The sequence below is a fragment of the Suncus etruscus genome, chromosome 15 (assembly GCF_024139225.1).
Source record: "Suncus etruscus isolate mSunEtr1 chromosome 15, mSunEtr1.pri.cur, whole genome shotgun sequence".
NCBI lineage: Eukaryota > Metazoa > Chordata > Mammalia > Eulipotyphla > Soricidae > Suncus > Suncus etruscus.
Window position 1 is genome coordinate 36491897 of NC_064862.1, and position 13512 is coordinate 36505408.

Sequence of the window (13512 nt, forward strand, 5' to 3'; positions counted from 1 at the left end):
TAAACTTTAGTATAGGAAGGCTCAGAGACTTGACTAATACCAGTTCAGCACTTTCCATAGGCAGGAAGACTGGGGACAATTATGTGGTTAAAACCTGCATGTGCCTGGGATCATCAAGAGGAGACCAGACTGATTTTGTCATGTGATGACCAGGAGGAAAAAACTGAAGGAAGCAGGTGTTATTTTACTCCCATTGCATAACTGGTGTGAAGATCTAAAGACCTGCTAAAAACTCTAGAGAAATTGATTTGCATAAAAAGAGCCCCCACAAGTCTTAGTGGCCTGAGAAGGGAATAAGGAGACCTGGGAGATCCCAACAGTGCTGAGAGGTGTCAGAACAGAGCTCCGGAGAGTCTCCACCATGTCTTGGAAACTTCTGCTCCTGCTCATTTTCTGCACAGGTGCTTCCTCTGGGCCCAACTGTAGTGTCAGGCCTTAATAACCTTGAGCACAACATGCTCCAAAGCCTGATCTCAGCCTAAACATACTGAGTTCTGGGAATTGTTGAATGAACCCTTAATATGCTACAACATTTTCTCTCTTTTTATTTCAGGTTATGTGACCTCCTACACACTGACCCAGACACCCTCAGCCTCAGTGAAACTGGGTCAGACAGCCACAATCACCTGCTCTGGAGAATTACTTGATAAGAAATATACAAGTTGGTTCCAGCAAAAACCAGGCCAAGTCCCTGTGCTGCTAATTTATAAGGATAGTGAGAGGCCCTCAGGTGTCCCTGACCGATTTTCTGGCTCTAGCTCTGGGAAAACAGCCACCCTGTCCATCAGCAGAGCCCAAGCTGAAGATGAGGCTGACTACTACTGTCTATCATATGACAGCAGTGGTAATAACCACAGTGTTACAGGATGGTGGGGAAGTAAGACAACAACTTTTTCACATCTGTGTTTTATTCTCTAGCAGCCCAGACAGTTGTGGGCAGTAATGAGCAATGTGGCCCAGGCCTACAACTGGCATCTATGTGCCCCCCTCCAATCCTTGCAGACAGGTCTGCAGAGGGATAATTGTGGTGCTATTTAGGTCTCAGAGGATGTGGGGGTACCTCAATACTATTGCCCGGGCCAGTGTTTCTTGGGTTGATGGGACCTGCATGGAACGACAATCTGAATAGTGTTAAAAGCATACAAAGAAAAGGTGCCAACAAAAAATTGTATCAAATCACAAACATTGTATCTTTAAATAAAACATTTTTTCTCAAAATTATATCAATATGACAGAAAATATTGGGCTTCAGAGCAGAGAAAATTGTAGGGCTACTTATTAGTGAACTAATTCCCTTTCTAATGTAAAACATTGGCCTCAGATAGAAAGCCTGATTCAATTGGTACAAGGTATTGAATCTGTTCTCAAGTTTGTTCATCCTGGCTGTGCTGTGGACTTACTTCCAACTCTATGCTCAGGAATAACCCCTGGCAGTGTTAAGATTCTATATAGTGCTGTTGACTGGTAAATGAAGAACAGCATATTTGCTGTATTATTGCCTCAGCCTCTGCTTTCAAACATCCTGCTGGAATGTTACTTGAACATTCCAGAGACATTTTCTCCACCCATTCCAGCATGGACTTCTGTTCTTGCAGGGAATAGAGAAATATATGAATCCATAATGGACTCAGTCTAGCTTTTAATTTAAAGTGAAATTAATTTCTTGAAAAGTCAGATTAGAGTCAGAATCTCTCTATAAAATACCATAACAGTTGGAGCAACACATTGTTTATCCTGAGGAATAGCCCTAAGAATGGCATTGCTGTATAAAAAAGGCAGATACTTATCTATACTCTACCCCCAATGAGCAGATCACAAATCAAATGCAATTAATATACCTCCATCCTTAAGTCACAATGAATTTGTATCACTGTGAGAAGTCAGTGTTTTTTTCTATCCTTGCAACACCAGTCTCTCAGAAGTAACTTGGTCTTGTCAGTCTCTGTGAGTAGAAATCTAGATAGATTGGAATTTCTAGTAACCAAAACCACCTTGTCCGTAGATAAAAAATGGAGCCAATTGATGACTTAAAAATCCAAAACCCCATCAAGTACCATGATAAAATTCATTCAATTCTAGAATACAAATATATATATTCTGAAATATCTACATACACACAGATCACATAAATGAGTATATATACATACAACTATATATGCACACACTCCTTAATATGGCCATACATGTCAATATGTATAAATACATAATATAAACAAAATTGGATGTCATGCTGATTGCCTACAAGAGGAGTCAGAGGAGCTCAATGATGCTAAGGTGAAGAATGAGCCATTGCTATATCATCTCTGACCTTGACAATAAGGTAACCCCACCTCACACCATAGAGATTGGCACACATCACAAAGAATGAGAACTAGCAGTTCTGGTGGGGATGTGGATAGAAAGGAACTCTTATTCACTGCCGGTGGGAATGCCGTCTAGTCCAACCTTTATGGAAAGCGATATGGAGATTCCTCCAAAAACTGGAAATTGAACTCCCATACGATCCAGCTATACCACTCTTAGGGATATACCCTAGGAACACAGAAATACAATACAAAAATCCCTTCCTTACACCTATATTCATTGCAGCACTATTTACCGTAGCAAGACTCTAGAAACAACCAAGATGCCCTTCAACAGATGAATGGCTAAAGAAACTGTGGTACATATACACAATGGAATAATATGCAGCCATCAGAAAAGATGAAGTCATGACATTTTCCTATGCATGGATGTACATGGAATCTATTATACTAAGTAAAATAAGTCAGAGAGAGAGAAAGACAGAAAAATGAAAGACATTCTTGCAATAATTTTCAGAGACAAAAGAGAGGAGGGCTGGAAGTTACAGCCCACTTCATGAACCTTACCACAAAGAGTGATGAGTTTAGTTAGGGAAATAACTACATTGCGAACTATCCTAACCCTGAGAATGTATGAGGAAAATAGAAAGCCTGTCTAGAGGTGGGGAGGAGGGATAGTTGGGACATTGGTGGTGGGAATGTTGCACTGGTGATGCGGGGTGTTCTTTACATGACTAAAACCCAACCACAATCATGTTTGTAACCAAGGTATTTAAATAAAATATTATTTAAAAAAAGAAGTGGATCAAACACTCCTGAAATTTATGTGGAACAATAAACACCCACAAATAGCTAAAGCAACCCTTGGGAAAAGAGAATACAATTTATTGCAACATAGATGGAATTATAAGATATTATGTTAAATGAATTAAGCCAGAAGCAAAAGGGAAAATATAGAGTGATATCACTTATAGGTGGTATTTAGAATAACGGTGTGAAGGAATGCTGGACAAACAAATACCACAGGTACCACAGAAACCTAGAGATTCTTCTATTTAATTCTGCCAGCTCCAAGTCCAACTAAGCATGTTCATAATTTCATTTTTCCTGAGAATTGGGAATTGAGTTTATGAAATCAGCCATGATGCAAGGCATGCAAGAGAATATAATTCCTCTTCTTTGGCACTGCCCATGAAACAGGGATTTACCTCTGAGCCTTGTAGTTTGAATCTGAATTAATCCAGGTCTTCCCAGCATCTCCTACTGCACAGAATGACCACCAAGGGGCAGCACACAATCACTCAGTAAAACCTAATGGAACTGGAGTGAGTCAGGGCTACAGAGGAATTAACTTGCAGTAAGACTGAAATGTCTGGGGGTACGGGGTTTAGTAACCAATGTAACCTAAAAAAGTTATTTGTTTTTTTCTGGCATTTTATCCATATCACCAGTGAGCAAATTTTGCCTTCCTATCTATAGAGTTTTGCCTTACTAAATGAATAGAAATTACCTAATTATTTGAAAACATATTTAAATTCTTTTGGACCCCACACATATCACAATTCTTTGGCAATGTGGTAACCGTCCACAGTTTTTCCTAGATCCCCTAGGATATAAAATTGTATGCAAACATGTGGATGTGATTATGTCTGGGGAGGTTCCTGGTGCTGGTGGATGTGCAGTGAGTGGCATGATCATCAAAAAACATTCTCAGGACTCCTGGGTTAATTAGTGGCCTACACACAAAGATATGATGTTGATCCAACTTTTGGCACAGATTGGCTGGATATAGTGTAGTTCTTGAGGGGTCAATGATGCTCAGTCTGGGATCATCTGGTGCTGTAAATCTAAATTTGATTGGTCACATCAGAGACCCCTAGGATCTGAAATCTAATGGTTAGGCAAAAAGACATTCTTCATCTAGCAGGGTTAACATTTTATTCCCCTTTGATATTTGTTAACACCAAAGATTCTCTATCCTTTTTGAATCAAGTCATGGAGAATGATTTTTGTTCTTTACTGAATTTTCCTAGAAATGAAGGAAATCAGTTATAAATACATGGTAACAAAATAAAAAAAAAACCTCTTATCATATAAGACAGATTTTATACCCATATACTAGTTATGTCTTATGAAAACATGATCTGTAGGTGCCACAAATCACAGAACTTTGAAGACAACATATTCACAGCCTATGCTAAATCTTATTGAGTCTCAGAGGACCAACAAAGAAGCAGGTCAGTTTGTAGGTTCAGCCCATCTGTTTCATTTATGTGCCAACTGGTCTAGGGCTAGGCTCTCTCTTCATGCCATACAACTATAATAGCAGCCCTGAACCTAGCTCATTTGCATCCATCAATTCTTCCCCTGAGTGGATAAGAGGGGACAAGGAGGAGTTCAATTTCAGGTCACAGAATCAGGTTTCTCCACCATGGTCTGGAATCTGCTGCTCTTGGTTCTCCTGGCTCACTGCAAAGGTGATATGTCCAGGTTCATAGCACACCAGGCCCAGTACTCTGGGACAATTCTGTCTCTAATTATGAGCTCAGCAGGACTTTAGGGTGCTCATTGCGCTGATGGATGATCTGGGTGGGGTTGGTGTGGTCCCCAGATGATCCTGTAGCATGCTGTAGTTCTTGATGATGGGGGACTCCTCACAGCTGAGTTTTTTTGTTACCTGACTTCTCTCTCTTGCAGGTTCTGTATCTTCCTATGAGCTAATTCAGCCACCCTCATTGTCTGGGCGCCTGGGAGAGGAGATTAATTTTTCCTGTGGGGGAGACGATATTAGAGGTTATTATGCTAGCTGGTACCAGCAGAAGCAAGGCCAGGCTCCTCGACCTGTCATCTATGGAGATAGCAACCAGCCATCAGGGATCCCTGACCGCTTCTCTGGCTCCAACTCTGGGCATGCAGCCACTCTGACCATTAGAAATATACAACCTGAAGATGAGGGTGACTATTACTGTCTTGTGGGGAATAGTGATTCTCAAGCTCACAGTGACATGAACAGATGGGGAACTGAGACAAAATGTCTTTCCCATCTCTTTACAGTCTTTACAGACCTATGAAACTAGTAAATGAACAATGAGCTCATCTGGCCCTGATCCCAGATCAAGAATCAATGATCTCCCAACTCCAGAACTGCAATCTGGTCCTGCTCAGTAGTAGGCACTGGGAATGGTTTAAGCTCAGACATAACTAGAATAAAATTAATGAAATGAAAATCTACATGTACAAGAGAATGATTGAACATATAAAGCTTAACTCTTAAAAATTACAATGCCCTGTTGAAATATGCACCACATAAGATTGGAAGTTTGGGCTGGAGCAATAGCACAGCAGTTGGGTGTTTGCCTTGCACATGGTGCCCCATGGACCAGGGATTAATCCCTGTCATTCCAGATGGTCCCCCAAGACTGCCAGGAGTGATTTCTGATCACAGAGCCAGGAATAACCCTTGAGGGTTACTCAGTACAAGAGTGGAAACTAATTAGATTCTGCAAATTCAAAAAATATTAGGTGAACTTGAATTAACACAGCTGTTATGCACATTCCAAGTGCATGACAAATACTGGTTTGTTTCCCAATATCCCATGTTTGCCTGGACATTCTGGATGCAACTCGGTAGGCCCCCTGTCAACCATTTGCATGGCCCTAGAGTTCTTCCACACCTCCAGTGGCCTGGATATTACAAGCATTGCAAGAAGAGAACATCAACATATCAGCCCTTGTATTAAGCTGAACCCTGATTGGCCAAGAACTGCAGGTGCCCCAAAGCCCAGGCTATCCTCAGCACCACTGAGAAGGCACCAAATTGGTGAGCTTGATGATTCAAAAGTTATAGTTTTGCAAAATAAAACACTGCAGCAAGAATATTCCTGAGGACAATGACCCAAGAATGTTATTTACTGTTATTCATTCAGTGAAAATATGTGGAATCAGTAGCATTAAATGGGAAAAAAATGAAAGTGGGAATAAGTGTTTAGAGATTTTTAAAAATAATATCCAACTTATGTCCTACTTGATAGAGAATCACTGGGGAAAAACAATGGAACTGGGCCACAGAGGGTCTGTCTAACTTGCAGTAAGATTGATATGTCCAGGGTAAATTGTTTAAGAACCAACCTCATACCCAAAGAAAGTCATTCATTTTTTTCCTTGTATTTCATTCATTTTGTCAGTAGGCAAATTCTGCCCTTTTATGTATAGAAGGAATTCTGCCATTCTCAATCTATAGAAATTGTCCATTTCCCTGAAAACAGATGTAAACTCTCCTGCGCCTTATGTAGCACAGTTCTTTTGACAATGTGATCACTGTCCACAATTTTGCCTAGATCCCCTAGGATAGGAAATTGAGTCTTAGCTTGTGGTTGCGTTTGTGTCTGAGGATGGTTGGTGGTGATGATAGATGTGTGGTGAGGGGTGTGAGGTTCCAAAACATTCTCTGGAGGCCTGGGATAAATTGGTGACCTCATATGGATATGATGCTGAGTAGATTTGTAGCACAGAGGTTGACTGGACACAGAGCAGTACTTGATAGGTCAATGATGCTTAGTCTGGGAACTGGTGGTGCTAGAAATTTAAACAGAATTATTTACATCCAAGGCTCCTAAAATCTAAAATATTATAGTTTCTCAAAAATAGATTCTCCATCTAGCAGGGATAACATTTTTTATAGTTGTATCTGCATGTTTTATTTTTTAATAATTTTTATTGTGACTAACATGAATTACAAGTCTTTCACAGTAATATTTAAGGTACATAGTGACATTGAATCAGGGGTATTCCTACTGCCAGTGTTGTCCTCCCTCCAACCCTGTTCCCAGCATTCCCCTTCTTTGTCCCCCCGGGCTGCTAGTGTAACTGGTTCCCTCTCCATATAGCATGTTGAAGATTCTGTATCGATTCTGTTATCATTGACTTTGGGTTTGGTGTTCAAGTCTGATCTTTTTTTATTTCTACTCAAGGTTCATATGACTGTTTAATTCTGGCACCATCCATTTCCTCCCATCAATTTATGAGGTAGAACAAGGTGATTCAATTTATATGGTTCTGTTTGAAAAAAAAAAAAGAAGAAAGAGGGGCCGGAGTGGTGGCACAAGCGGTAAGGCATCTGCCTTGCACATGCTAGCCTAGGATGGACCATGGTTCAATCCCTCAGCGTCCTATATGGTTTCCCAAGCCAGGAGCAATTTCTGAGCGTATAGCCAGGAGTAACCCCTGAGCGTCACCGGGTGTGTCCCCCCCAAAAAAAAACAAAAGAAGAAACACACACACACACACACACAAACAAACAAACAAAAAACTGGGAGGATTCTTCTAGAGGTTATAAATATCAATTTAAAAAGAAGAAAGGAAAAAAAAAGAAAAAAGTCATAACAAAACAAAACAAAAAACACAAAAAAACAAAAAGCAACAACAACAAAATAAACAAAACAAAAAATAAACAAAAATAAAAAAGACCAAAACCAGCAACTACAAAAAAACACCACAGCAACAAATACAACAACCAAGCAATAACCACAAGGTTAAAAATTAAAAAAAAAGAAAGAAAGAAAAGAATAAAGGAAAGAGGGCTGGTGTGGCAAGGTTTTATTTATTTATTAATTTTTTGTTTTTTGGGTTTTTTTTTTTTTTGCATAGGCACAGTAAATATTGAGGAAATTCAAAAGAGAAGTCCCTTGGGCTAAAAGATACAGGGTTTTTCTGCCCCAGAAGCATACTGTCATAGGAATAACTACAGGTTCCGTACATGCTCCTTTTCAAACCACAAGGATTTTTTAATGGTGCCAGGAAACTTTCTGCTCAGTTGTGGATGATAGAATAGGCCTCTAACTAGAGATCTTGGTATTTGCATCAAGTCATAGGATGAAGCCTAGGATAACATCTTTCTTTATGGTTCTAGCAGTTCTTTCTGTTCCATCACTGTCTTCTGTAATTGGTGGTCTTGGTTTTTGCACAGATCCTCAGACGAGCCTAGGATAGAGTTCTTCATTATGTTTCCAGGTGATATAGCAAGGATAACATTTACTCCCCTTTGATATCTGTTACCACCAAGGATTCTCAACTGTATACTTGAAACAAGTAATGGAAGATAATTTTTGTTCTTGAATATTTTCCTAGAAATGAAGGAAATAAGTCATAAAAATTGTAACAAGAAATTCTTGTCATGTTAGACAGGCTTTATACCAATATTTCAATTACATCTTATAAAGACATCATTTGTCGATGCCACAAATCACACAACTGAGAACACAGCATATTCAAAACCTATGCAGAATTTTATTGAATCTCAGAGGATGCACTAAGCAGCAGTTGGTGATTATAGGGTCAGCCCTTTTCATTTTGGGGCCACTTGGTCTGGGCCCTCATCTGAAGCCACAGACCACAATAGCAGCCCTGACTTATTTGTGTCCAGCAGTTTTCTCCCTGAATGGATAAGAGGGGACCAGGAGGAGTTCAGTCATAGGTAACAGGATCAGCCACCTCCACCATGACCAGAATCACACTGCTCCTGGCACTCCTAGCTCAATGCACAGGTGATTTGCCCAGGCTCACAACACCCCAGGCCAAATACTCTGAATCCATCATGGCCCTGGATTTTATCTCAGTAGTACCCTAGTGTGAGATATGTGTTTGGGTGGTGGGATCATGAAGATAAGTTTCACAGTTACTGAAACTGAGTTTCACAGTTACTTGACCTTTCCTTCTCTCTCTCCTTCTCTCTCTGCATCTTTCTATGAGCTAAATTAACCACCCTCATTGTCTATGAGCCTGGGAGAGGTAGCCAGGATGACTCACAGGTGAAATAATATTGAAAGTTATACTGTTCACTGTACTAGCAGAAGCCAGGTCATACCTCTGTGCTGATCATTCGAGTAATGTCCTCTAGCTCTCAAAATTCCAGAACATTTTTCTGGCTACATCTCTGAGGACCTGGCCACCCTGACCATTAGTGTTGAAAATACTGAGAATGAGGCTTACTATTACTTTCAGGTGTGAGGTAGTAGTAATGCTCAAGATGGCAAGGACCAATAGTGAACTGAAACACAAAAGTCTTTCCCATCTGTGTCACACTCTCTTCAAGCCCAGAGTCAGTAGACCCAGCGAAGAGCTGAACTCTCCCTGAATCCTGATCAGATATTCTAGGATTTATCTACTTCCAGCACTGTAGTCAGGCTCTGCACAAGAATCATCAAGGATATTTTTGGGACAGACACAATGCTAGACGAATTATGAAAATTCTGTTATCCGGGCCCGGAGAGATAGGACAGCGGCATTTGCCTTGCAAGCAGACGATCCAGGACCAAAGGGGTTGGTTTGAATCCCGGTGTCCCATATTGGTCCCCCTTGCCTGACAGGAGCTATTTCTGAGCAGACAGCCAGGAGTAAGCCCTGAGCATCGCCGGGTGTGGCCCAAAAACAAACAAACAAACAAACAAAAGAAAATTCTGTTATCCTTGTACAAGAGGATAACAATGATTTAAAATGAAGTTCTGACCTTTTAGCAATAATTGCATTGCCTTTATTGAAATGTACATCTGGTGGGACAGAGAGCACAGTAGATGCTGAAAATTTAAAAAAAATCAAATGAAACAAACAAAAACAAAGGTTGAACTTCAGCCAGGAAAATCACAGGAATTAGAACACATGCCAGGCAGGCAATCTGCCTAGACTTGTTTTTCCCCATCTATACAGTCCTCAGAACCTTTCAGGTAAGCTCTGGAGGTGCCCAAGCTATCAACCAGTGTGACCATGGAGATTTCCAGCACCTGAAGCTGATTGGCCCAACTATCACTAGCACTGTGAAATTAGCAACATCACATCCTTGGGCCCTGCACTGAGAGAAAAGAGATGGGTTGGCTGAGACTGAAGTTGTCCCCAACCCCAAGGATATTGTGAGGAGTGAATTGGACACTTACAACAATGGTATAAGAAAACAGGTTTTCTGATAGGAGTGATTGGCATATTGTCAGTATGAAACAATGTCACTGACAGCTTTATATATCACTGTCACTAAAAATTTTTTATTAAATATGATATCTTTGTTTTGTGTTGGTGAGGCTTTATCCATGCAAAACAAGTGCCTACTTCTGAGCCACAATCCCAGCTCTTTAATTACAGCTTTAGATCCCACTCTGAGGAGTGAGAACATAGGTTATTGTTTTTAAATATAATATTTATTTTAATCATAGTGGCTTACATATCATTGACGATAATATTTTAGGTACATATTCACATAAAAACAGGGGAGTTCCCATCACCGAACTGTCCTCCCTCCACCTCCGCTCCCGTCCTACCTCCCATATCCTCCTCCCTCACCCCTGGGGCTGCTAGATTAAGTGGTTCCCTCTGTGCCTAACTTACTACTTAGAGGTCCTACACCTGTTTGTTCTTGGCACCTCCCTTATTTTCTACTCTAATTGGGAGATGGGACTGATAGTTCAAGTTATGTGATTTTGTTTGAAGAAGAGAAAGATACTAAACTGGGGGGAAAATCAAATATGCTGAAAATGGGCGGAGTCCTTCTGGAGGCTCTCATCCTAGGTTTGAGAGATGAAGGGGGAAAGGAGGGTGAAACACCACAACAGTACAAAAAGAAGTGTCAAGTAAAATATCCAGTGAGCACTCCAACAATAAAGACAAGCACCACATAAAGGCCATGGTCTTGAGATAAAAAAAAAAACATGGCAGAGCACATAAAGGAACTAAAGAAAAGAAGAAGAAAAAAACAAATATAAATGGAGACAACAACTTTAATAACCACACCAAAACAAAGAAATCGACAAAAACTAGATAAATAAATAAAAAAGAAAATTGTTTTGTGCTTTTTTGCCTTTTTTCTTCTTTTTTCTTCCCTCCTGCACAGGCACAATAAATAATGGGGTCATTTGAAAAGGAATTCCCTTGGCCTAAGAGATACAGGGTTTCTCCACCCTTGAAGTATATTGTAATGTGATTAACTATAGACTCCTGTCAGGTTCATTTACTCTCCTCTTGGTGCTTTTGTGGTGTATGGAAGACTTCTGCTCCAGCCTGGGTGATAAAATCAGACCTCTGTATCTAGAGATCTTGGTGTCTGCACAGGTCAGGGATTGGAATTTATGATGAAGTCTTTTTTTGTGGTTCTAGAAGTTCTGTTCCCTCAGTGTCATTTTAATCCTTCTTCTGTGGTTGGTGGTCTTGGTCTTTATGCTGATCCTAGGGTGGGGCCTAGGATAGCTTCTTTCGTCTTTCGTTATGTTTACAGAAGACCCATTCTGTTGCAAATTGTCTCAGACAGACATCTGGAACTAGAGGTCATGGTTGTTGTGCAGGTCATAGCTCAATTCCTAGACTAGGTCTTTTTTATTGGTCCCAGGATACATACAGTCAAGCCATGGTTCTATCAGCCAGTCATCTGTAAATTGCGATCTTGACATTTGGATAGACCAAAGGGTGACAAGCCTTCTGATTTTTTCTTATCGTTAGCTGGTGAAGTAGGATAACCTGCTCTTAGGTCAAGTTGTTCCCAGTTTCCTCATTGTCAGGATATCATATTAGAGCTGGCACTTGTTGGTGTCCAAGCAGTATTAAGGATGTCCCAAATGGGATTTGTTTCTTGTGGATGTTGTGAAGAACTGTGTCATTTCTATATCTGTGATCCAGAGTTCAAGGCTGGACGGTTGGTGTCTAATCACCTGGGTCTAAATTGGGTCCACGTGACATATTTTCAAGGTGGGAGATGCCCCTGTATTGTAAACAAGTATGAGTTCTTATCCCTAGTAGACAAGAGCTCATTTTTATACTTAAGATTTCCCCTTTTTTTAGTGTGCCTTTGCGGGGAGAAATGGTGCTACATTATATTGCCAGTGCATTTGAGGGTGGAAAGAGAGGAAAACAAAAATAGGTCACACACCCAAAAAAGATAAAAATAGAAATAAAAATATATGTGCTCACGTATACATATAGAAAGAAAAAAGGTGTTAAAAATGAGGTAAAAAAGTAATTAAAGAGCAAAGTGATGCAAGAGACTACTTTACATTAGGGGAAAAGCAGGTAAAGAGGTAGTGATGGAAGTATAGGTTTTCCCATTATCTTTTGAGGTTTTCTTGTAATGTGTGGGTTCCTGGGCGCCTTTTCATCACACAACCTGACCCTCTTAAGAATGGCAAAAGCTTTGCGGCAGGGAGGTCTTGGGAGAAATTCTCGCATTGGTAATACTTTTAGGGCTAAAACCGGTTTCAAGTTAACAGTCCAAGTTAGGAAGGGTTGGTAAGGAGGACCGTGCAGCATGAGTCAGCAGGGGAGTTGGTTGCCTTTTCTTGCAGGTGTGGGTTTGACTGGTTATCCTTTCGCTTGGGTGCTGAGTATTGGTTCGTTAGGGTAGGAGGTCAGTCTTGATACCTAATGGATTAAGAACTGAGGGTGAAGTTTTAATGAGGTGGGAAATCTGGGATTGAGGGGTGAAGGGATAGTCAGATTTCCAAAGCGGGGAAAGGAGAAAGTATATGGAAGGGGCAGGAGAGAAGAAAAGAAAAAATAAGTTAAAAAGAAAAGGAGAAGAAAAAAAGAAAGTAGTGAGAAGAGAGGAGAAAAGAGCAAGGGAATGCTAGTTTGCTTGAATGTGTTCGATGAGTAGGGCCTGTAGTATATAAGTCTGTAGGTCACAGTTGCTGCTTTGGTGGTCTGGCTGGTCATGTGTTTCATGTCCTAAAATAAGGTATAACCTATAGATAAAGGGTATGTTAAAGAGTTTTCTAAGGGCATTCTTGTAGTGCAAACTGGGTATGGTATCTCATGTGTCTGAGCCCCGAGATGCCATCTTAGTTTGTCCACCCTTTGTATCTAAGAATGCCTGTGGACAGAAAAGCTGAGAGGTTATTTTAAATATAGTAAGATAAGGCATTAAAACACATTGTTATGAAATGCTCCCGTTGAAGTCAGTAATTTCCCATGGTATTCTTTACCTGTGGTCCTGTAAAGGACCCTAAGGGATTATTATGGACCTTTGTAGTAAAGGATGATTACATACCTGTTCTCTCTATGCTGCTGTTTCTGCTGTTGCTGGTTTCTTTGTGGTATAATGTGTAGTCAAGTATTTGTATTGTTCCTCTTCCATGTGTTTTGGGCACTGCTCCCCGATGTATGTTGACTGTTACAGTGTTTGGATTTTCTACCCTGTTAAACCCTGTTAGTTGATTGTTGAGTTTTAGTTGTATATAAG

General features: G+C 40.4%; 1 protein-coding gene across 1 annotated transcript in view; it reads left to right on the forward strand.

Annotated features, from left to right (window-relative positions):
- Positions 1-361: 361 nt before the first annotated feature.
- The window catches only part of LOC126030769 (immunoglobulin lambda-1 light chain-like), a 180739-nt gene continuing 167588 nt past the window's right edge, over positions 362-13512 (forward strand). The window contains 2 exon segments of the mRNA XM_049789019.1: positions 362-401; positions 554-858. Coding sequence (XP_049644976.1) covers positions 362-401; positions 554-858 — 345 coding nt within the window.